The sequence below is a fragment of the Calidris pugnax genome, unplaced genomic scaffold (assembly GCF_001431845.1).
Source record: "Calidris pugnax isolate Ruff unplaced genomic scaffold, ASM143184v1 scaffold63, whole genome shotgun sequence".
Lineage (NCBI taxonomy): Eukaryota > Metazoa > Chordata > Aves > Charadriiformes > Scolopacidae > Calidris > Calidris pugnax.
In genome coordinates, this window is record NW_015090852.1 from 4,159,164 (window position 1) to 4,183,369 (window position 24,206).

At 46.5% G+C, this 24,206-nt stretch overlaps 2 protein-coding genes across 7 annotated transcripts in view; both read left to right on the forward strand.

Moving 5' to 3' along the window:
- SUCO (SUN domain containing ossification factor) overlaps positions 1–2,659 on the forward strand; it is a 41,728-nt gene extending 39,069 nt beyond the window's left edge. For all 4 annotated transcript variants that reach the window (XM_014943512.1, XM_014943514.1, XM_014943513.1 and 1 more), the window contains 2 exons: positions 482–537; positions 695–2,659. In XM_014943512.1, the coding sequence (XP_014798998.1) occupies positions 482–537; positions 695–1,141 (503 nt within the window). In that variant the 3' untranslated portion in view covers positions 1,142–2,659. The remainder of the gene's footprint in view (positions 1–481; positions 538–694) is intronic.
- Positions 2,660–3,099: 440 nt separating this feature from the next.
- Positions 3,100–17,324, forward strand: FASLG (Fas ligand (TNF superfamily, member 6)). Of its 3 annotated transcripts, XM_014943374.1 has the most exons (6): positions 3,100–3,608; positions 6,720–6,787; positions 12,158–13,119; positions 13,506–13,551; positions 15,418–15,471; positions 15,912–17,324. In XM_014943374.1, exons 3-6 carry the CDS (start codon positions 12,670–12,672, stop codon positions 16,304–16,306), a joined length of 945 nt encoding a protein of 314 aa, XP_014798860.1. In that variant the 5' UTR covers positions 3,100–3,608; positions 6,720–6,787; positions 12,158–12,669; the 3' UTR covers positions 16,307–17,324. The 3 variants fall into 3 exon arrangements, with proteins under 3 accessions (XP_014798860.1, XP_014798862.1, XP_014798861.1); XM_014943376.1 differs by lacking the exon at positions 6,720–6,787 and having other exon boundaries at positions 3,100–3,558; XM_014943375.1 differs by lacking the exons at positions 3,100–3,608; positions 6,720–6,787 and having other exon boundaries at positions 12,135–13,119.
- Positions 17,325–24,206: the final 6,882 nt, after the last annotated feature.

A 24,206-nucleotide genomic window follows, 5' to 3' on the forward strand; every position in this document is an offset into this window, starting at 1 on the left:
AAACCACGCTTTTACCAAATTATCTCCTGCTTTGCCTTGTAAGAATGATTTATAAAGCTCTGGAGGGATGTCAGGCTGGTCTCATATTAGTCTGAACATTTACGTCCATGACAGGTACATGTGCTTCTAGTATCTGTCCTGTGGTGGGCAGGCCATGCACATTAAACACCACGGTGTTGGTAACAGTTTGTTTTTGTAGAAGCAAACTTCTGCCAACTGTTGTTCCTTTTCCCCCAAAGGGTGTTCTCTGCACCTCTCCTGTGGCTTAATCTATCGGGGGGTCAAGTGTATCACTGACAGCTGCAATGGCAACACAGAACGCCTCGCTGTCTGCATTCATGTGTTGTACCTCCATTAACTTATAACTGGAGGAGACTTGTGTGTGACAAGTGGAATATTCTGTCGTGATGTTACTTATTTAGAATTGCGTTGTAGAGCTGGCGGTGTCAGGACTGCTAAACTTATATTCCCTCTCTTACAGTGGATGCAGAGGACCTGTACATTGTAGAACCCCTGAAGTTTTCCCCAGAGAAGAAGGTACAGTAGCTGTGGGAAGGGCAGGAGGAGCTGAGCGTGTTTCTGCCAGCAGGTGGCGCATGTCTCAGCTGCTTCCTGAGCCTCTTCCTAGGCTTGGGTTTTACGCTCCGCTAGCCTTGCAGAACCTAACAGTATCTCTTTTTACTTGTGGTTTCAGAAAAAGCGTTGTAAATACAAAAGTGAAAAAATAGAGACTATCAAGCCAACAACAGAGCCTCTGCATCCAATAGCCAATGGGGAAATTAAAGGAAGCAAGCCGTTTACGAACCAGAGGGACTTCTCTAACATTGGGGAAGTTTATCACTCTTCGCATAAGGGTCCTCCGTCTGAAGGAAGCTCCGAAACGTCATCGCAATCTGAAGAGTCCTATTTTTGTGGCATTTCAGCGTGTACGAGTCTCTGCAATGGACAGACCCAAAAGACAAAAACTGAGAAGAGGGCTATAAAACGAAGACGGTCTAAAGTTTCAGACCGAGGGAAGCTCATAAAAACTCTAATACAGACTAAGTCAGGGTCAATGCCAAGCCTGCATGACATAATCAAAGGAAACAAGGATATAACAGTGGGAACACTTGGTGTCACGGCAGTTTCTGGACACATCTAAAACTAGCTGAACTTCTCAAACAGGAGAGTGTTTGTTCATTTGAGAACAGTCTGTGGTATTCTGTGGGAGGATAGTGGGAGACAAAGAGCTCAACTAATTGGAAAGTATTCAGAAATTTGGTTTCTGCCTTTTAAAATAGATGGGATTGTGTCAATCTTGGCTATAAGCTGCAGCTTTACAAGGCTGATAATTTCCTATGAGAACAGCTTGGGGGGAGGGAGGGCAGGGTTCATTTTATAAAGGTTTTTTTTCACAGTTCCTGGGGCAGAGATTTTTTGAAACCCAGTTTGTTGGGTGGAATAGGGATAAAAGCCTAATCCTCTTCCTTTAGCTTTGTTCCTATTTCTTGCACCTTCCCATATTTATGTGCCTTTTGTCTATTTATAATGCCACTGGAAGAGGGGAGATACAATTGTTTGTCATTTGATTTATTTTGTAATTTCTCTAGCTTTTTTTTGAAGATGCAACACTACAGTGCTGTAAAGGGACATGTGTTGGCCTTCAGCTGGACTCAGTAATGTGGACTGGATACTGTAAAAATACATGGACTAATAGATGGACTTACCTGACTAGATTCTGGTTTTGCAAACTCGGTTGAGGAAAATATCTCACTAGGGGTGGTAATCCTGTTTGTTTCCACCTTCAGTTGCACATCAGAGCTGTAGTCTGATGTGCTAAATGAATTACAGTTGCTAGCCTGTAGGATTTCTGGTGTACGATGGGATCTTACGCTGATGAATGCATTTGTTATCTAAGTTGCCTGCTGTAGTTCTCTGAAGAAAGTGAATGGGGAATGCTCACCGCTTCTGTGCTCGAGAGTTCACCAAAAAGCTCGGCTGAGGAACGCGAGGGCGAGATGGTGCAGCAGGGCCGTTCTCCGAGACAGCTCTGCATGCCTTGAGTTTGCAAAGCCTTGGAGTCTGAGCAGTCAGGTTGGTTCAAAGTGGGTATTTCCATAATGTTTGCTTTTGTATTGGCTAACAAAATGTGCAGTGTTTGTATGGTTGGTATTTTCATATCCAAGTGTTTTTTATTTTGACTGTGATTGTATATTTGGATACTATAGGATGTGTGATTGCTAAAATGTTGAGTGTGTATCTGAGTGAGTGGAACAAAAGGTTATTCCTTTTGGCAGGTGTTACAGGTTCACGTTGTAAAAAATAAGTTAACTTATTGAGCACTTTTAGTGGTACCCTTTTTAACAGATCTAATGCCTTTCCTGGGTATTGTATGTAATGTGACTTATTTAAAGCCTTTGTTTTTTTTGCTGCTTTCTTGTTAGTTTATGAATACTTTAAGGTGATGTACTTTTGGAGTTGATCTGCACAATTAGCCAGTCAGAGCACATGAACCAGACGTGTTGAACAGGAATTCAGAAGGGTTTCAAACCTGGATGAGGAAAATACATACCATCTGAGTGCAGCGTACAATGTTGTGGAACAAGAGTATGTAACTACAGACCTGTAGTGCCATTAGAAACTGTGAATTTCCAAATAAATCTGAACACTTTGTCTTTAATTTATTGGCATTTTTCCTTTGAAAATGAAATGTGTGGCTTAAATTCTTTGAGAAGGACTCAAAGAATTGAGTCTCTAAATTTTAGCACAGGACTGGGGTCCTTTGGGCTATAATAAGGAGTTCATAAACTTGTTTGTTTATTTAAAAAAATAAGTGGTGGGGGTGGGGGGAGGGAAGCTGAAGTGATGCTTTGTCTGAAAGTTCAGGAATTATGGCCATGTAAAACAGCTAGAAAAGTTTCCAGCGGGTATCAGTGCACGACTTGGCCTTGGGGATCCTTAGAAGCAGCAGCTTTCTGTGAGAATGACTGCAGGAAATTACCTCTTGGTAATCAGAGCTAAGGTTTGTGAAGGGTATAAAAGGCCATTAAAAGAAAATGTGAGTCATTTATCATTTCAAGCCAGAGTTTTCAGCTTGAAATTTGCCCCTTACTGGTCCCTTCCTCCTGACTGGTTTCTAGCAAGCATAGTAACACTGCGTGCAGCTGAATGCCGAGTTCAACGGCTGCCCAGCATCAACTCCTGTCAAATGAGACCTCCCCAGCACTAATTTCTCCCTTGAGTGTCTCAAGACTCTTCGCTTCATCATGGGGAGCTCTATGATTTAAAAAGCAATTGGATGTGGTGTTTGCTTGGGGGGTGGGGTGATGTGGTTTTTTTTGGGTGTGTGGTTTTTTGTGATGCAGCTTTTTTATTTACTGGCCTTCGTCTTGATCCATTGCTTGTAGGAGACGTGCTTTCCTTTACTGCCCTGGCAGTCACTGAGCTGCTGTTCTCATCAATAAGAATCAGCTGAAGCTGGATGTGACTGAATTCTTAAAACAACCCATCGTCGATATCTGGCTACAAACCAAAGAGTGGCAGACCTAGAATATGCTGATAGGTGTAGAGTGAGGCCACGTGAGTCATGATGAAATATGCAGACAACAAACGTGTCTCTTAAGAGTGAGGTATTTTTGCTTTGTTCTAGCTGGCACGTAAGCATTGAATGAAAGCGGATTTGGTTCTGAAAGTGAAGTTAAACCCAAAGATGGTGATGGTCATATATATTTATCAAATATACACTGTGAGCGTATAACTTTGGGGCAAGGAGAGTTGCCTCTCCTAGAAGCAGTGGTTCCATGGAGGGTCAGAAACTTTCCTCCTCGTTCTCAACATCAACTATCTGCATCAATACAACAAACAATACGTCCTCCTCACCAACAAACAATACATCAAGTGTATTGTTTGTTTAAAAGTGTTTATGTATGTGTCCCCTTGCTGTGGGAAGGTGATGCTTAACCTTGGGATGAATTCCCTTTTTGCTGGCACTCTTAGAATCATAGAATCATAGAGTCGTCTAGGTTGGAAGAGACCCTTGGGATCATCGAGTCCAACCATCTACCCTACTCTACAAAGTCCTCCCCTACACCATATCCCTCAGTACCGCATCTAAACGTCCCTTAAACACATCCAGGGATGGTGACTCAACCCCCTCCCTGGGCAGCCTATTCCAGTGCCAGCCCACTCTCTCTGTGAAAAATTCCTTCCTAATGTTCAGTCTAAACCTACCCTGTTGGAGCTTTAAGATCTGTTTCATACCCTAGATGTTCATAAGTTTGAGTAGATTGTGCATGTTTAAATTCCAAGCATGCGGTCGACGATATGAAATTAAATGCCTTCTAAAAAGAGTCCTTTAATACCCTGTTCTCTATATATTTTAAAAATTGAGTGTGACTTTAGATCTCAGGAGTTGCTGCATTCTGTGGAAAAATACCAGAGCGATAAAGTTTATAATTTAATGAACACATATGAAACATGCTTTGGGAATAACGCATATCTTCAATGGACAGAGCAGAGCTCTGTGTTGAGAACACGGCTTGAGGCCACATGGTTTGAAATTCACGCTGGAGATGTGGCAGATGCTGAGAGTGGTAGGTAACACAGGGCTGGAAACTTCTTACTCAGGCTCCCTTGTTTCGAGATCATTTTGAGAATGCCTCACAACATTCCCACTTCTGAAAGTGTACCCCCAAATCAATGTAAAGTATAAATGATGTCATGGGCTGTGTAGGTTCACTTTCCCCAAAGCTACTTGTTGTTCCTAAGAAATGCTGCTTCTGGGTTATGAGTCAACAGGAGCTTGTGTGAATTCTGCGGCTGTGATGGGGAACAAAGGCATTGCTCACTGTGCAGACTTCTCTAGTATTTTAAGTATCTGGCTAACAGAAACTTGGTAATACAGTGACAAACGTCAGCCTGGTGAAAAGGGGAGATGTCTGTTGGCAGCAATGACTCCTGTGAATAAAGCACATCTATCAGAGAGTCACTGCTGCTACACGTCAGCCAAGGAGTGACTTTCATATTCTCCTAAGTATGTTACCTAACCATTTCAACTACGTTCAGGTCTAAACTTTCTAATAAAAGCATGGCTTATGCTTCAGCTGCTGAGGAGCCAACACCTGAAGGAACCTATGGAGCTGATAAGGTCTCTGGGGAGACCTTATAGGGCCTTCCAGTACCTGAAGGGGACCTATAGGAGAGCTGTAGGAGGGCTGGAGAGGGACTCTTAGGAAGTGTTAGTCATGGGACAAGGAGTAATGGTTTTAAATTGGAAGAGGGGAGATTTAGATTAGATATCAGGAAGAAGTTCTTTACTGTGAGGGTGCTGAGGCATGGGAATGAGTTGCCCAGAGAAGCTGTGGCTGCCCCATCCCTGGAGGGGTTCAAAGGCCAGGCTGGATGGGGCTTTGAGCAATCTGGTTTAGTGGGAGGTGTCCCTGCCCATGGCAGGGGGTTGGAACTCGATGATCTTTAAGGTCCCTTTCAACCCGAACCATTCTGTGATTGTGCTCTTGCAAACTCGAGAGTGTTTGTTCTGGCAGTAGAGTGGGGATAGAACCACAGCTTCCTCCTGCTGCTGTCTTGCTGCTTTTAATTATTTGTAACCACTTTTTTTTTTTGAAAAAAAAAAAGGCTCTTAATGTCAAATTCTTATTGTTTAATGTTATCCTTTCATGTGGGCTCTTGAGTCATTTTTTACTTCCAGTTTTATTAATGTCACACTGACTCCAGCTTTCAAAACTTGATTCTTTGGTGAAATCAAATCCCTCTTAAATTGGTCATAATCTTTATGTAGAGATAATAGTTTCTAATGAAGACAGCTTCGAAGTCTTGACAAATTGCTGTGGTGTTTTGGATACTTAAAGGGAGGGCCTAGTCTGTCTTGTGACATTACATAATAAAGTCGGGCAGTTCTTGGTGGAAAATGCTAAGAAAAATATTTAAGCAGCACAAATGTTTCTGTGGGAGGATGGATAGTCACAAACATACACATTGTATAAATGAATTAGTACCCATGTTTGCCAAAATGGGTTAGATACATTAGGCATCAGAGTGGAAATAGAATATTTTAAAACTATGCAAACTATACCACCTGTCTGGTGTTGGTAAGTAGAGAAATAAAGTGTTAGGGTGTCTTTGTGTGGCTTCTGCTTTTGCCAGGTTGTGGTGTGAGATGAAACAAGATGGAACAGCTTAGCATGCTTCACTTAATTAGGTACAAATATGTTCCACTTCATTTGGAACGATTAAAGTATAGAGCCCCTGACCACAAAGAGCTGTGGGTAGGCCCATCAAGCAGTGTGTGTGTGTGTGTCTCATCTCCTGGAAACCCTGAGTGTCAAACAGTAGAAATTACTGGGGTTTGTAACAGCTTGAGAAGAATTAGTGTTCCCAGAACTTGTTTAGGTACAACATGTTAGTTTAGGAAAGCATAGTGAAACTTTCTTACGTATCCCTTTATTAATTTAAGAATAGTAATTTTAAAATAAGCTACCAAGGAGCTTTCTGCTGCCTTGCTGCATTTCATTAGAGCCACTAATTAAGTGGCAGATTAGAGGTATGCCATTTGGTAGGGAGTGGAGTTAAAGTTAACGCTGCATTTTGGACCTAGAAACGGAAATTTGTTTGCCACCTTGAGGCATGTTTTTCCTTGGTGGGTTTGGTTTTTTGGTTTGGTTTTTTTTTCAGAAAAATAACTTGAAGCAGCTAATGAATATCTTTGTCATAATTTGACACAGGTACTCTGAAATGTCAAGGTTGTGTACAAGGGCTGTGAAACTACCTGTAGCTCAAAGTGAAATCCCAGGTAAGTCAGCTGAAGGTCCCTCAAGGTTTTAGGAAGTTGGCTGACGTGGGTCAATGGTGTCAGGGGGCTTGTGTAGTGAGATGGGCACACCTGGCATTGGGCTCTCCATATGCCAGACTGATGCTGGAGGGCCTGAATTTGCTTAGTGACACAGGGCTGAGGTGTGATCCTGGTGGAACTCAGTAAAGATCTGAAGGTAGATACTGGGGAATGGGGGTGGTTGGTTGGATTGTTTTTTTTTGTTGGTTTTAGTGTTGTTGCATGGGGGGCTGTTTTTTGTTTGGTTTATGTTTTGTTGTTTGGTTTTTTAATGGGCTGAGAAATTCTACTCTTTCTTGGGAGCAGTTGAAGACCAACTAGGCCAGACTGGCCAGCAGAGCCAGCAGACATCTTCCAGGGCCAAGGCTGGCTTTGTGCTGGCAGTCTGGCCTGGTGCAGGGCATGGGTCCTGCTGAAGAGCTTGCGATTGCAGTTTTTTGAGAGTTCTTTTGAGTCATTGAGAGGACAGGAAATTGACATCTGCATATTCTCTGTGGTCTTCCTTGCAACCTCCAAGTGGCCACAACCATTTGTTCCATTTTCTCCCTTGACTTAAGCTATTGTATGTTACAAAATTAGCCGCTTCTCTTCTTCTCGGATGTTCGTGCAATAAATCCCATTACGCCATAGCCACTCTACCTCATCTTCTTGCTCTGATTACGGACACAAAAAAATAAAATCTTACTCTGCTGCTTTCAATTCTTCCTCTTCTTCTTCAGCTGCTTTGGCTCCTTCCCTGCTTGGATTCTCTCCTGCCTCAGGTCAGAGCCCTGTACCTCTTCTGCTGAACCCAGGGCTGCTGGCTGTGTGTTGGGATCACGGTGAGGGAGAGAACAAAGCACCTTCCCTATGGAAGAGGGCCATATTAAGCACTGCAGCCCCAGGCCTGACCTATCAGAAATTGATTTTGAAACCTGCTCTTGAGAGTGAATACGTGAATACCTCCCTCTTGAGCTCTTGGCACTGAGACACGGCTTTACGTGTGCTTCTAGCAAATGGAGCAGTTGTTGAGGAAATGAAAAGCATCACCTTTGTCTTCGGAAACCAAACTGTTAAAAAAACATGTAATAAAGAAACAACAAAAAGATGTCAGTGCTAACTGCAAAGGCTGTGTGGGTTCTGGTATCTTCCATGCCCCTCGAAGACATCAGTGAATGGAGATCACGCTACCTTTGGAGGCAGTTCTCACAAGCATCCATTCCAGTGTTCAGTCAAAAATCGAGGTCTTTTCTGCACAAACTCCTTCAGCTTTGGCTGCCAGTTTGTGGCTCCCTGGGAAGGCTTTTTTTTTTTTTCCCTGTGAGATTCAAGAGCCGTCTGCTGCTGGACATTGTCCCTCTGTATATAGATTTTTCACACATTGTCTGTCCCTCCCTGCCAGTCTGCTCTTGAATGGACCAAATTGAATGCCTTTGCGGCCCAGCAGTTATTGCAACTTATTCCTGAGCCCCTCTGAAGTTGAACATAAACTTGCAATGTGGGTTCTGGGACTGTCTGTAGCTGCCTAGTGCTATATATGACCTTGTACCTTTGGGAGCACTTGAGCTTTCCCTGCTGAAGCTCATGTCTGTCTGAGTAGCCTCAGAACTGCTTTCTTTCTAGGATGTTACTTTCTTTTCCTCCGCTGACTAATATGCTTAAATTCAGCAGGTCGCATATTATTTTCTATCTATCCTAAAGAGTTTGACTTGCAGTCTTTGTTTCTAGGCATGTTTTCTTCTGATTAAATTCTCTGTCCTCAAGGTGACTTCCGATCTCTTACCGCTTACTTTAATCTGCAAATATTACTGGTGTAATATTTTGCTTGTTTTTCTCCAGCTCTGTGGTAAAGGTGTTGAAATGACACTGTGTTGAGGACAATCCCCAGAGGAAAATCATCAGAAGCCCTGGATGGTGCTCTCAGTTACTCTTTCCACTGCACCCATCAGTTGAGTGTTAATGGGTGCCATCTCTCCTGCCAGCTGTGGCTGATGCTTACGGGGTTAGCTCTGGTAGCACGCTTCAGCCTGGGACCACAAAAGGTTGCTGAGGCTGTTAATATCTTAAGTTCGTGCTTGAATCCTGTTTTTGTTGAATGCGAATGGTGTTTTTTTTATTATTTTTTCAACTACTTCATTTGTTCTTGGGTGTAATTTATGCAGTCTTGTGGGCTTTCGAGAGTTGCTTTTTAGCATTTCCACTAGTCACTGGTGTAATAGGAAATATTTGTAATCACTTTCAGACAGACGCATATCCGACTCTGTCCAGAACCTGATGAGAGCCTCTCCTACTCAGTGGTTAACATTTATTATTTTTTAAAAACTTTCTGTCAAGTACTAGATCTAGATCGTTGCTCACGTTCTGCTTTCTTTCATGTATTTCAAGAAGGCCATCCTTTTGTCCTTAAATCTACTGACACAAACTTGCTGGTTGGTTCTCGGTGCTGTCACAGTGAACTTTTGGCATAATAGTGTGCACTGTTGTTAAAAGCTCCCTCCCACGTTTCCTCTGGGGGTGAGGTAGGGATGGAGAAGGTTCTTCTAAGTAAATCCTCTTTTGCTGTCTGTGTAACAGTGGCTTGCTTGTTGTTGGTTTTGGCAGAGGGGATCACTTTTTTGATCAAAGGGCATGGAAAGTGTTTCCATTTGAAAATACTACCTGGGGTTCAAATGCCTGATGAGGCTGCTTTTTAGCAGGGTGTGGACATCTTGCAGAGTGGGTGAAGAGTGGGAGAGGCAGGGAGACAAAACTGATGCCCCTTTTATCCTTCTTATGTCCTCCTTTCCTATCCAGCTGTCCTTGCCCCGTATTTTAGGAGACCTCAACCTTGTCTAAGTGCTGGTTCTAGGTTTTCTAGCAAAATAGACTCATGTGATTTACTTGTCCATTTACAGCAAACTGTCCTGCTATTATTTTTAAAAGCGCCGTTACCATTGTGTGTCACTTGAGCAATGGGAAGCCAGCAGAACACAGCCTGCAGGCATCACAACGTGTGACACAGACACAGCCCCAGTTGCCACTGTCTTCCAACGTGTATCATCTTGGTGATCTCTGAAGGTGCTGACAGGGGAAATGGAGTGCGACGAGAGGACCGGCACAGCAAAGACTACTAGGTAGGGAAAGGCCTCTGAAAGCATGTTGTGCACCAAAAATGATCCTTTGATGGTAAAATAGCCCCAATCTTTTGCTTGCCACAGCGTGTGGTATTAGGAGACTCTTGATCTGAGCATCTGAAAGAGAAGATGCAGGAAATACGGCTGAAATGGTTTTCATTGATTTCATAGTCTCTGCCTTCTCACCCACCTGTAAAAAAAAAAAAAGGCATCTTTGTGAAAATAGGAAGCAGTGGGTGAGACATAAGTACATTTCTGACATTTAAGGGAGACTGCTCCTGTGCTCACAATCCCACCAAGATAAGCTGTTGGCATTAAGAGTGTCAGAAAAAAAGTTGAGAGAGGATCCTCTCCAGACAAAGCTCAATGGCTTTTGACATGCTTATCAGCAACGCCTCCAACTCTGAGGAAGTCCTGGGCTTCAGTCTCTGCTCCCTAAGCCACCATTGTACTTTACAGCAGCTCAGCAGGCCACAGAGGGCATTAAGGAAAGGGAACTCCCTGACACCCATGTCTGTGTTTGCAAAGAGCCAGAGGCACGCTGTGCTTGCTGCCCTGAGAGAAAGGGGTTGCTGCTCAGGAGGGGTGGTGGAGAGGTGTTTGCCCAACCGTCCTGCTGCCTCCCTTGGCTCCCTGCACCTTGGAGGCACCTCTTTCTCCATGCCCAGCGCTGACTGGCAGGCTGGAGTTCACCACATGGCATGGTTGGTGTGGAGCTGAGCCCAGCCCTTTGTGAGACCCTCTCTTCTAATGACTGTAGGAGTGGATGTGTGTCCTCAGGCTGGCTGGGGAGCACCATTCTGGGATACAGAGGAGGACTGAGTTGAGGGTAGGCACGACCAGGCTTCAGCTGGATTTATGTTGCTTTTGTGTCTTTTATGTCAGAAACCTAGAAGTATGAGGAAGAGCCAGACGAGTTGCTGAAACCTCTTGTGCTGCGGATCACGGCTGCAGCAAACGGCTGTGGTGAACATCTTCAAAAAGCAGTGAGGTGTCTGGTGGTGCAGGCAAGGCTTTGAGGACACGTCTGACTTACTGGTGTGGTTGGAGGCAAAGCTGAGCCCTTGCTATGGGGAAGCAAGCATGCATGCGTTGTTAAAGCTTGCTGTTCTCAGACCCCACTTCTGATGTTCAAGATCAAAGCCAGCACCCTGGGATCACTTTCTTCAGCCACAGATGAGACAATCTCTGGTTTGTTCTTGTATTAAGTATTTCATTTTTTTCAGCACTACCCCAAACAAACGCACACATCTGTGTATGTCTGTAAAACGGAAGAGCAAACTGCTGTGTGCACCTCCAAATCTGTGGGAAAATCTTACTGCCACCGCTTAGAAATCTGCAGTCAATGAGGAATGGAAATTGAGGGAATGGAAATGTCTGTGTCTCTCCTCATTATGATTTGGTAGTAAGCTCTTATGAGTGCTGGTCCTTGCAGCATGGTCTGAATTCTGGATCCTTTCTTGGAAGGCAAGATAAATTTTACCAAAATGAGCAGCACGGTGCATACCCCAGGCTTTAATCACAAGTTATTCAGCCAGGTTAGCTCCTGCTACAATGCTCAGCATTGTTCTGAAGCAATGACAAAAAAGACCTTCCCTCTCTTAGGCTTATTCAGGTTAGAATCATAAAATGGTTAGAGGTGGAAGGGATCTTAAACATAATTCAGTTCCAACCCTGCTGCCATGGGCAGGGACACCTCCCAGTAGACCAGGGTTACTCAAAGCCCCATCCAACCTGGCCTTGAACACTTCCAGGGATGGGGCATCCACAGCTTCTCTGGGCAACCTGTTCCAGTGCCTCGCCACCCTCACACTAAAGAATTTCTTCCTGAGATCTAATCTAACCCTTTCCTATTGCTACGCTCTCTGAAAAAGAGTCTGTCCCATCTTTCCTGTAGGCCTCCTTTAGGTATTGGCAGAGGACTGTGGTATTGGAGATATTTGTGGTATTTGCAAAGGTAAGAGGGACACCAGAAGCTGCTAGAAGAACCTGCTTGTGGCCCAAGGCACTGTGTGTTTCACACATTACAGCACGCTGATGGTTCAGCCTGGCCAGTGCCCTGCAGTGATTTGGTGTGGGTGAAGGCAGCCCACTGAGCCAGCTCTACTTGGGCTGTTAACACTGGGGCAGGTCTGCTGAGGCTGCAGGATGGACAATTTGCTCCCAACCTCTTCTCAGTTAGGCTGGTTTTTTTTTATCACAGTTGGACAGTGTCTCTGACCAGTGTTTTGTGACGCAGGATCCATGCCTTGTGGAGCAGCCAAGGAAAAGGTGGGATGTGCAACAGACAGCAGTAAGTAATTTGTTCCCTGTGAAGCGAAGCAATTCCCCAGCAGCCACATCCTTCACTTGGGATCAGGTCTTCATCCTTCTGCCGAGGGGAGAGCCAGAGCTGAGGACTCCTCCCATCTTGCACAGGCCACCAGAGGTTTTGTCCTCTGCTCGTGGTCCAGGACACCACAGTGGAAAAGCAGCTGCCTCTGCCCGAGTGGGCTGCTGGAAAAGGTGGTTGGCTGGTGGGTGTGCGCCGGGCTGATTACTCAGCCCCCGACTGGCAGCACAGCCCTTGCGTGTGCTCCACAAGCACTTTGTCACTGAGTGTACCTGCTTCCCCAGCCCGGCCACCAAGCATGGTTTTGTGTGAGCAGAGTCTGCTGCTCGGGCTGCCCCGCTTTGTGTGTGCGCTGCCACGGTGTGGGAGGAGCAGGCGGCTGCCCCGAACTTGCGGAAGCTCTTTGAGGTTTGCTGTTAATGCTTGAGGCTTTCATAGAGCTGCAGCATCTGAGCTGGGTGTTCACTGCTGGAGTGATGCAGGCGTATAAAGGCAGAGCTGGGTCTTCCCCTGGGGCTCTCTCTGGGACAGCCCCGGCAGTTTTTGGCTGCCATATGGAAGATCACACCAAGCACGTCCAGTCCATCCCGCTCCCAGCCATGCAGCAGAACTTGAACTACATGTACCCACAGATCTTTTGGGTGGACGGCTCTGCCAACACAAGTACTTCCTGTCCCCCGGCACCCCCCGTCGCTCCTTTCCCACCACCAGTGCCTGACCGGAGGAGAAAGCCAAAGGACAGAAACAGGGAAAGGAGGAGCACTGGCTTCCTGGTGATATCCTTGCTGATCCTGCTGGCCCTCACTGGAGTGGGACTGAGCATGTTTCAGATTTTCCACCTGGAGAAGCAACTGGCTGAACTCAGAGAGGTGAGGTCTGGCTGGCTGGTCGCAGGGGCTCTGGGGACACGGGAGGGGGAAAAAAAAAACCCAACCAAACTTAAAATTGGGTATGAGATGTTCAGGTGGTGCAAAACTGTCTAAGGGGCAGGCTGGTGGCATTCAAATCTCTGCCATGCCAGTGTAAGTGGAGTGGCTTATTACTGTGGGGGACTGCTGTATTGGTGACTGGTAGATTTGGATGTCTTCATGCTTAGTGCTGTGAGGTCTCTGTCCCTGTATATTTCTTAGCACTTTGCAGCTCCCCATGAGCACCAAGAATGATCTGCTGTCAAAGATAGTCCTTGGCTGCTTTAGGTGATGTCCTTATGGTCTCACTCTGCTAAGACACCTTGTCACTCTTCTCTTTTTGACAGTCTACCAGCACTGAACACATCCCTCCAGCTTTGGAGAAACTCATAGGTGAGTTGATGTATGTAAGGGAGGAACTCCTCTGTGTTAGCATGTATGAGTGCTCCTGTTGAACTCATGTCTCCTCATCATGGGGGGAAAGACAGGATTGCAGCTCGATGCTCTAAAAGTGCTGATTTCACTTGCTTGGCTGGAAAAAGAGCTTTATCTCTGGGGTGTGAGGATGTGTGTCCTGCACCCTGCCTGCTGGAGTGCTTAGAGGTGTCAGCCATGGGCTCCTGGGGCAGCGTGCCTCTACCTTGGGGCCTCCCAGGCCCAGTGGGGTGACTGTACTGGGGGTACTCTGCTGTAAAAGTGAGTTTCTGGCTGTCCTAATATATAGCAACAACATGAACAGGGGAGCCAAGTTGGGTGCCACACGTGTGTCTTTCTCTCCTTAGTCTTTTAAGATTTTGGGAGGGTGCAGAGGGTTTCGTTTTCTTTGGGGGTGGGGGATTCACTCACACTCTTGAGAGTGCAATTTTTTCCTAAACTATTCAGTACAAGGTCTCACTGCAGCCAAAGTTAGTTGAGAAGAGCCTGGGGGGGTTTTCTTTTAGAAATGTCATTCCAGTGAAAGTAAAACTTTCCACAAGAACCTGCCAATTTTTCTAAATTTCATTTAGGGAAAAAAACCAAAAGAGTTTCAATCTGAATGGAACAATTTAAAAATCTTATTTTGAACTTCCAAACTATTATTTTACTCTTACATTCCATGTTAATGTTATCAGTGCGGATATCCCTTTTTAAAGATGGCAAAGTCAGAAAGACATTTTCAGCTCTCTTGACAACTTTTACTAGATCTGGAAAGATATTTATTTTCCCATGAGGATTTTTGTTAGTAGGAAAGTTAATTTCATTTCAAGTTTGTTCTGATACTGAATGAAAGCAAATTTGGAAGTAACAAAACTCTCTGGAAGGAGCAGTCCTGCTTCCCAATAGCTCCCATATCAATAAATTTTGTAATCTGGTGCTTAGGGGAAGGGGAACTGTCACTTTAACTGGGTGCTCAGTGCTCTAATCACTGGCTACTTTAGCAGTAGCTGAACATAAGTCTTAAATAGTAACCTTGAATTTCTTGAGGGGGGGTGGATAAATAAAGCAAGCTGGGGAAATAGTGTAAAAGAGAAGGGAGAGAAGAAAGGAAAATTTAAGTGGCTTGAGAAAAGAAAAGGCTGCTTCTAAAATTTGGGAAAATGGTGCTTGGAAGAGAAGAAAGGAAGGATGGAGTGGGATGGGACCCAAATACTGAGTCACTGTAACTGGCCCGTCTCTCCAAGGGGAACTGAGCCTTGGGGAAGGCAAAATTTTCCCAGCTGTGCTCTGGCTCTCTAAGGAGAGGGTCTACCTGGCCACCAGGATGGCTTGCAGGATGTCTCAAGTGTCTTCTCTGATCTAGTAGTAAGGAGGGTTGGTACTCGGCAGACAGAAGTCCACTGCCAGGGGTACATCTGCCCTCAGCAGTGCTGGACTGAGGAGTGGCAATAGAACAGGCTCATCTACGATGGGGCAAGAGCAGTCACCTTGGCATGGGCCAAAGATGCTGGGTAAAAGGGAAATATTGTCCCTCTCCTACACCCTGACTGAGAGGCCTCTGCTTGAGCTCACCAACTGAGCCATTTTAAGATGAAAGCTCTCCTTGCCTCGACCCCTTGCTTTTGATCACATCTGGATCCTTTGCTGTAACTCTTCCATTTTAACTCCTTCTCTTGCCCTGCAGTGTTTGCCCAAGCACCTCACTGTACGAAGCCACGGTGCTTACATGCCCTGTCCTGGTCTGAATCTGCCCCATTTCAGCTTCTTGGTTGGCTCCCTTCTGCTCTCTGGGCTGGCTTCTCCATGAAGCATATGGCTAACATCTTCCCTATTTTTGTGCAGGGCAGAAGGAACAACCAATGAAAAAGGAAGCGAGGAAGGCAGCACACTTAACAGGTACGTGCCCAGGGGCCAGCAAGATGTGGGAGCAGAAGATAGGGTAGACGTGGCTGAGGTGAGAGGGTGGCATGGTTGTAGTTGTGAGGAGCCCACCTCACACTGGCCTTCCTGTTTTCCTTTCGTAACACATGTGCTCTGACAGCAGGAAGTTACTCCACAGCTAAAATATTCCCCCCATTTACACTTTTCAGTGAAGGCTCTGCTTTTCATTTGTTTTTTGGTTTGTACCTGGGATATGAGGGGTGGAAGGTGTCAGAAGCAGCCGGCGTTGAGCGAGGTGAAGGTGAGAGCTCCCACCAGCACAAGGTTGGGGCGGACTTTCCATGCTGCAGACAGGGGCTTGGAGAAGAGTTGACTTGTGATGTGGGGTGTGACTTGAGGAAAAAACACACAACTGCTTGTACTTACTGTGCTTTTTCTCTTGTTTTTGTTTCCAGGGAACCCTGACCAGCGGGATCTCCCTTTGGAGTGGGAACCCACCTCCGGCCATGCCTTCACCAACGGCATTCAATACCGTGATCACGGGCTCATCATCAATGAGACCGGCCTGTACTTTGTGTACTCCAATGTGCTCTTCAGGGGCAGTGTCTGCAGCAGCCAGGCGTTGAGCCACGTCGTCTACAAGAAAAACCCGAGCTCACCAGGAAGCTATGTGCTGATGGAGGACAAAACCATCAACTACTGTATGGGTGAGAAAATGTGGGCCCGGCAAAGCTACCTGGGAGCTTTATTCCAGCTCAGGAAGATGGACAGTTTGTATGTCAACGTCTCCAAAATTGCTCTGGTTAATTTTGAGGAATCCAAGACATTCTTTGGCTTATTTAAGCTTTAAATGGGGCTGCTTAGAGCATGGCTAGCAGCCTCATACACGCACACTATGTGTACGTGAGGGGCGAGACCTGCCTGAGTGGCAGCTGCCAAGCCAGGGTCTTGCACCACAAAGCCCACCAAGAAACCATGTTTTGGCCTTCAGTGTGAGAGGGGTCAAGCAAGGTAAGGGCTTGAAAGTGGACCTCTGGGAAGCACCAGGGCTGTACTGCATCAACCTGAAGAGAATTGCACATTTTCCCCCTCCGAAAAACACAACAAACTCAGAATATTGTGTGCTGAAGACCTTGTTGAAACTCACTACTTACTACCTGAGAAGATGCTGGTGCCAGGGGCCTCACTTGGTGTCACAGCTCTGGTGAGCTTGGGCCAGCAGGTGTGCAGAGACAGCTGGCGAGTGCCGAGGAGGCTCCTCGAGCTAGGCCTGAAGGTGCCTGAGCCATGCCATGCCCCACCACATTGCAGGCAGTGATGTGGAAACAAAAAGCACAGAGGCTTCAGCTGGCCGCTCTGAGCCATGGCTGGCCACCCTGCCTGGGCATTTAGCACCGTGACTGCTGTACAACAGGCACCTTCCCACAAGCGGGCTCATTATGTGTGATATATGTTTTTTGTGTGCTAAGTTATCGACTGTTCCCATCCCAGAAGATGTCCCCCAACCCCTTTATTTAACTCATCCTGACCGCCTTGCAAGGAATATGTCAGAAGGAGCCCTGAGAGGAGCTCCTGACTCTGGAGAGAAACAATGACTGTGCCATGGTTGTGGGGCTGCTGGGGAGGCCACGTGTTCTGCTGACAGGACCTGAAAAGCGCGGTGATGGAGGACAGTGGGGCCTGAGATGAAAGCAGCATCTCCAACCACCTTCCTGCCCTTTTTGATCCATCAACATCCCCCATGCAGACCTGGTCCTGCCACTGCCTGCATGGTGCAGGTGAGAGCGTGCTGGCCATCATCAATGTCATAGCTTCAGGTTTCCCTCTTGTCGTGGGATATGCTCTCATGAGCAAAACACAAATAGTAAATAAAGGTATATTTTTCTAGTAAGTGGCACTGTCTTCTCCTCATTTGGGGCAGTAGGCTTCTGCAATGGCCAAAGTCCTGGAGGCCTCTGTGATCAGGGGCCAGCACCTCACTCCTTCTCCAGAAGCATGGCAGAAATCTGGGAGCCTGACGCCACTTCCTTGCCTGCTTGGTGGGGCACAGGGTCTCTGCCATGGAGCTCTGGGGAACTGATCTCAAAACACAAGCTTGACCTTGAGTGGAGCTGGATGCTTGTTGCTTAGCAGAAGTGCTGCTGTCCCTAAAGGCACCAGGCTTCTCCGTGTGCCCTCTGGCCTGAGCAGTACTTCCCGCATGGCAGCCTGAAGGGCAAGGAAAGGAAGTGGCACTTTGGTGTTAAAAAACCCCACCCTTTTCTCACTCTATCTGCTTCGTGGAACTCTTCCCTTGTATGGGTTAACCCCAGGGCTGTCTGCTGTATTTCCACTGGGCAGTGACACGGTTTTCCATGGGTTTTTTGTGGCTCAGGTTCATCGTCATCTTTGCCTGTGGTCCAGGCTTCTTGCAGCTCTGATGTTGGCCACAGTGAACAGTGGCTCTTCAGCAGCCTGCAGTATTTATTTCCTTTTCCACGGTGCAGCTCTCAGCTCGGTGGTGTGTGGCCTGTGGTTTGGTGCTGCTTGCTTCAGGGAAACCTATTTCTTTGAAACTTGGAAGTGGACTGGCTACTGGTGTGGTCAGCATGAAGTGAACCTCTGCTCACACAGCTGATGCTGCGCTCAGGTATTTCCACTGGTTTTCTCAAGATGGAAAATGCCTCGAACTTCAAAGTTTAGGGACCTTCCCGCTTGATAAATGCATTCTCACTGTCCCCACTCCCTTCTAGCATCAGACGGGCGAATCACATAGTGCAGGGATGGAGGTGCTGGATCCAGACCCTGCCAGGAAAGCCTGGAAGTTGCTACCCTCTTCTGATTGCTTTTTTTGTGCTGTGTTGCTTTCCAAGTGACCAGGCATCCAAGTGGCCAGGCTCCCAAAGGTTTCTATAAGTTAGCAGCCAGTTACTCATCTGGACTGTGAAGAGGGTCAGCTCTGGGGCAGAATGTGGCAGCTGCTATTGCTGCACATCAGGAAGAGGCGAGGATCTGTCAGGGTTATTTATCTGAAATGCTAAAGGCAATGCATCTGCGGGTTTCAGATACAGGGGCACAGAGAGGCGGACAGTCATGTTATAAATAGTTCTAGGAGCTCCTGAGGTGGACAGAGCAGGCTTATCCTCAAAGCTAGGTGCTGCTAGGCTTGCTCCTGAGTCAGAGAGCAGCTGTGACTGTCTTGAGTCGGTGTCACGGCTGCCGGTAAGACTCGCGTTTCTGCTTTGTGATCCCTTCCTCAAACATCACCCTAAACTGCCCAAAGTCAGTCCGCTACTTAGTCTGTGGGCTCTGAATACAGTCTCGAAGTAAGGTTGTGACAGGATTATACAATTTCAAACCGCAGAGTCAGTTCGTAGACTGCTCATACCGCAATGGCTTTAATAAAGTCATCTCTTCAGCTAATGAGCAGTGCATTTAGTGAAGTACTTATTGTTACTATTAAATACTTAATGAATATTTAATGCTGCTATTATTAACAGCTCATGAGCTATATTTAAAATTATTTAATAAAAATATTCAAATTATTGATGTTTATTTTTAAATTATCAAGTATTTTGTCCCTCCCCAGCAAGGGAAGGGTGTCTGCACTAGAAAGGATACCTCAGCTCCGTCAGTAGGGCTGGCCATTGCGATGTGTGGGGGTTTTTTTTCCTGTCTTGAGGAAAACAAGTGACTCTTACCTGCAGGTCATGTTTCTGGGTTCCAGTGGTCTGAGCTGATCTCTCTCCTGCTGGAGCAGGCTGGGCTGTGGAGGTACCCGAGGGCTTGGGGCCACAGGGCCCTAGAGAGACTCTCCTCTGTGGACAACAATGGCTGGCAAGAAGTGACAAGCCCAGATCATCTCCTGATAAGAGTTTTCTGGTCTGCTCCCACTGGCTGGGGGTCTTCTGGGATTTATAGCCTTTCTTCCCAGGCATAGGCATACTTTTCTACGTATTCCAGCCTGAGGGACGTGGCCAGCACTGAACCAGCGGGTGCCTTGCAGGAATGCAGACAGCTCTCGTGGTCAGCTGTACCCTTTCCAGGAGATGCCTGTCCCCTTGGGTGTGCAGCTGGCCAAATGAGGGTTCTGCTTGACATAGGAACATTTTTGCTGCTATGTAGCCGAGAACAGCGAGCTGCTTGGTAGAGATACGGCCTCGTTTGTGGTTGATGTTTATCAGATGGTGCATCCTATTTACCTACCCCGGTGGAGGAGAGGGGAGAATGGCATTCTAGTGTCTTAAAAACCTTGGGGTAGGGTCCGCATAGGGACAGAAGGGACTGCATTCATAGAAAGGACTGTATGGATAGTGTCATTGCTGCTTCTACAGCAAAAGTGCAGTGCAAGCAAAGGGATGCCCAGTGAGCCCTGAGAGACAGAGTATAAGCAGAGAGTGAGGCAGGATGAGCAATGAGCAGGGCTGGTGTGCGATGGGTGCTGTTTCTCACAGATCTGTGGAGATGGGAGGTGGTGGGCTGGCAATCAGCCCTGCCAGTGCCTGCGGCAGCTCTGCTTTGCCCAGTGGAGAAACCCCAGTCAGAGGAGAAGAAATATTCCCTAGACTTCTGTGGCCAGCAATCCTCATATCAATACCGCATATTGCATCTGTGCATGCTGACTCTTTACCAGTCCGTGGTCAGTCGTGATGGGGAGGTGACTGGTGCACAGCAAAGGCCTGAAGAGCTCCTGTAATGCAAAAGCAGAAAGAACAGTTGCTCATCTCCAGCTGATCCCTGGCATGTGCTGAGGCATCAGGGTGTCAGAGGCAAGAAACACAACGTGGACTGGCTCTCAGCAGGCTTGCTCGGATACACATCTTGGCTCAGAAACCTCACAGCTTAGTTGTTGTATTTGGTTGGAACTGGAACTGTTGCGATGTGTTATACGTGACGGTTTCTGTAGCCCTCCCAGGGAGAAGACAGAGCGTGAGTAAGAAGGGAAGAATTGATATGTCTGAAACCACTCAAATCCTGTGAGAGTTCAGACAGTAATCTTCTATTTGATCTGACAAGTTTCACTGTTGCTTCGGTTGGTTATTTGGGGGTTGATTTTTTTTTTGTTTGCTTATTCATTTACCTGAAGCCAGCCTTGGGCTTCCTAAGTTTCTGTTAAAGTATCTTGTGGGTTTACTTCTTCCAGCCCATGGAGATGTAAAGACTCTGCCAAATTTTTATTAGGTTGGGAAGGAGCATTGCCTAGTGGTTAGAGAGGGGAAAAAAAGGGAAGGGAGGTAAACTTAAATATTGCTATTATTTTTCTAGGACTCTGACATGTGGGTTTGTTACATCATGGTTTCTAAAGTGTAATTTTAGGCATGACTAAGTGACTGAGGTTTAATGTGAAAGAGAGGATGAAGTGAGTAAAGAGGAGTTCTGATGTAAGGTGAAGCAAGTGCATGTGAATTTCTTGTTGATTTTAATTAAAAAAAAAAAAAAGCTTGACAACTTGTTGCTGATTCATCTCTCAAGGTAACACGGAGAGTCATATGTTCCGTTCCCTGCACGTGACTGAAGCCCTGACACAGGAGACCTGGGACTGCAGGCTGTGGTGCAGGAGACTTCTGACAGTGTCTGCCATGGTGTCTTCTGATGCTGAGTTCCCTGGCCCCTGCCTGTGGTGTGACCAGCAATGCTGCTTTAGGATGCTTCTCGTGGGCACTGTTCTGGCTCATTACCCCTGCCAGGATACTGCCAGTTGTGTGAACAGGCACTTAGACTTTCTGTTGTGAAGACTCAAGTTTTTTGAAAATAAGCTGCTCTTTCCTCTGGGTAGCAAAGAGACGGAAAGCTCTAGATGGAATAGCAAATCCCAATGTGGTTTCCTCTGCTCCAGTTGTGACACCATTCCTCAGCACGCTCTGTAGGACCCGGCCCTCTCTACGGAGAATCAACTTCTCTTCCCCACTTACAGTCATAGAGATTTTAAATCTATCTCTCTTTTTCCCATATTCCACAACCAGCTTTCTCCAACAACAGTTGAAAAAGTCTCCTTGCCCAGTTTCCATTTGTTGTAGGGTATCCCTCCAGTTTTCCTTTGTCAGGTCATTCTTGGGGAGTGAAAGCCTCCTTGGCCAGCTAATTCCTTGGCATGTTCAGCTTGGAAACCTGTGCTGGCCAGGGGAGTAGCTGGCCTTTTAAGCCATTTGAATGACTATCAAAACTGGACTGTGTGCTCTCATGAGCCCTGTGGTGGGGATATGTGTTTCTCCTGGTGTTGCTAGTGAGGTTTATGTCAACACAGAGGCAAAAGATTTCACAAAAAGACATCAGAGAGGGAGACTTGTTTCTCCCAACTGAAACAGTCTACAAACTAGCTGTTCATGCTGGAGGTGCAATGCACATGAAGTTCCTTAAGCAGAGTGTAATGTGTTTATGGCTGGTGCAATTCTCAGCTATCAGAGGTCAACCAAAAAAACTGGTACAAGCTCCCCAGTCTCAGCACAGGCTCCAAAAGATGTGCTGACGGAGCGGCTTGCTACCATTCTCTTTATCCGTGTTCCCTGCTAAGGTTCCTGCAGGGAGAATAGGTGTCTGAGATTTGGCTTTCATTAAAGACCCAAAAAAAGAACTCCAAACAATAAGCAATAATAAATAAGCAGCAGAAGTGTGTTGTTGCAGCCTTCACCATGTTCCTTGCTGTTGTGCTCTGGAGTTGGTACTGCATGTCCTAGCCATCAAGCAGTCCTGCCAGGCTGTGTGCAGCTGTGCCTGTGCACTGCTTTGCTGCTGAGAGCTAATTTAAGGGGTGGACGTGGCAGGGAGTTATTGTGGCTCAGCCAAATACTGTCTGTTAGCAGAGCTGTGGCCATAGCAAACACAAAATTTTTATCAAAGCCTTTGAAGTTTGGGGGTGGAGGGGCGTTTCTTCCTCCTGCTTGCAGCTGCACTTGCTTGTTTGTCTGAGCTACCAAAGACTTGCGTGAGCAGCTTTTGAGGGCTCCTCTGCCACCCTGGTGTGTCAGTTTGCAGTGAGGGTAGGTAATGACTGTTCTGAAGTTTTGCTCAAAACTCCCTACTTGCATCCTGTGGAGACCCTGCTTGCTGAACTGGAGGATGTGACTCAGGCAAGGCTGCTGAAGGAGATAAGACAATGGTAATTTCTTGATCCAACTCAAGCTACCCTTAGATACTGTCTCCCTGCCCTTGAAGTCATCATATGCACTATTCTGTGCAGGGGGGAGTTCAGTGGCAAGACATGGTGTGATCCATTGGCCAGTCTATGCACCCACGTAGTCGCTGAATCTAGTGCCCTCACAGTCACAGAATAAATATGTCTCAGACCTGGCGGGACCATCTGTGCAGTGCTGCAACAGAAGTACCAGTGCAGTGCACTGGGCCTGGAGATGTGTGACTTCTGTTTTGAAGCTAACATAACCTGCTACTCTGAGTGGTCCCCATTCCCAGAGTACACATAGGATGAAAAAGATACAGACATCATTCCCCATCCTGGGATAAAAGCCCAGGGGAGCACATCCTCAGTGCTCCTCCAACATGTATCGTTGTGGCAGCAATACAAGTAGCATGGAGTCTGCTTAGGATGCCAAGGAAAACCATGCCACAGAACTCCCCCTCACTTCCTCTTCAATTAGGAACAGTAATTAGAAAGGCTTCTAGGTGCAGATTGTGGCAAAATGCCTCCTGTGGGTCTTGTAATTTCTGTGGGTCTTGTAATTTCTACTTGTTAACTCATCAGGTTGAGGAGAGAACCTGAAAAATGGGCTTGGGATATTGCACTGAGGGGCAGAGGCAAGCCTGTCCTGGCAGGGACCAGGGCACCAACAGCACCTGTCCCTATTGGCACCGGGCTCTTTGATGAGGGCTGGTGATGGCCTCGGTGGCACGGGGTCCTACGAGCTTCTGTTTCCATGTGCCTGATTCCTTTCTCCTGCAGGACCTTGGCCTGAAAGGTCTAACCGGTATTTCAGCCAGAATTGTTCCCACCACCACCATCCTTTGTCTCCATGCAGGCAAATAAGTAAACAAAAAACCCAGCCCTGTTGCTGGAGGGAGGTGGAAGATATGCTGAGGGGACAAAGTAAGAGAACACAGGGACATGGCAGCAGACTTCAAGGTTGCCATGCTCAAGACTGGCATTTGGATCTGTTGAGGCTGAATGCAGAGCGCACCAAAAGCTGTACAGCCTCTGAATTCTTAGAAAAAAATTATCCTGAAATTGTCACTTGGTAGCAGTGCTTTCGTTTCTCTGTTACAGGCTCATTGCCTGTAAACCATGCTTAACACCTAACTTTATAGGACACTGTGAAGAAAAGTGTGGTAATTTCTTCGCGGTGCTCATATTTAGGTTATGACCAGCATCAGAAGTGCATAAGGAAATGACAGCGGTGAATCTCCCCCCTCCACCAGCCCGCAGCCAGATCAAATCAGCACACTGAGACCTCTGGAGAGAGACAATAAGATTATATGAATGAGGGAATGCAGATTAGAGAAAAGAAACTAATGTTTATTGTCTTAAATCATTGATTCTCCAGGGACCTCATTTAGACAGTAAGTGTTGGTTCTTTGTACAGCCTTCTTGGGAAGTTTTACTTCTTACTTGGCACCAAGTTGCTCTCCTTCATTTTTTTGTGACTGTTTTCTAGCGATTTGTGCCCTTTGCAAGCCTGGTACCACTGCTGAACAGTTTGCTTTTGTTCTTAGGGTGTGAAAACCTCTTGCAGAACCATTGAATTACGTGTTAGCAGTACGCTTCACAGAATTGGTTTGGAAATTCAGTCTTTCTTTAACTGTTTTTACTCCTCTCATTCTTT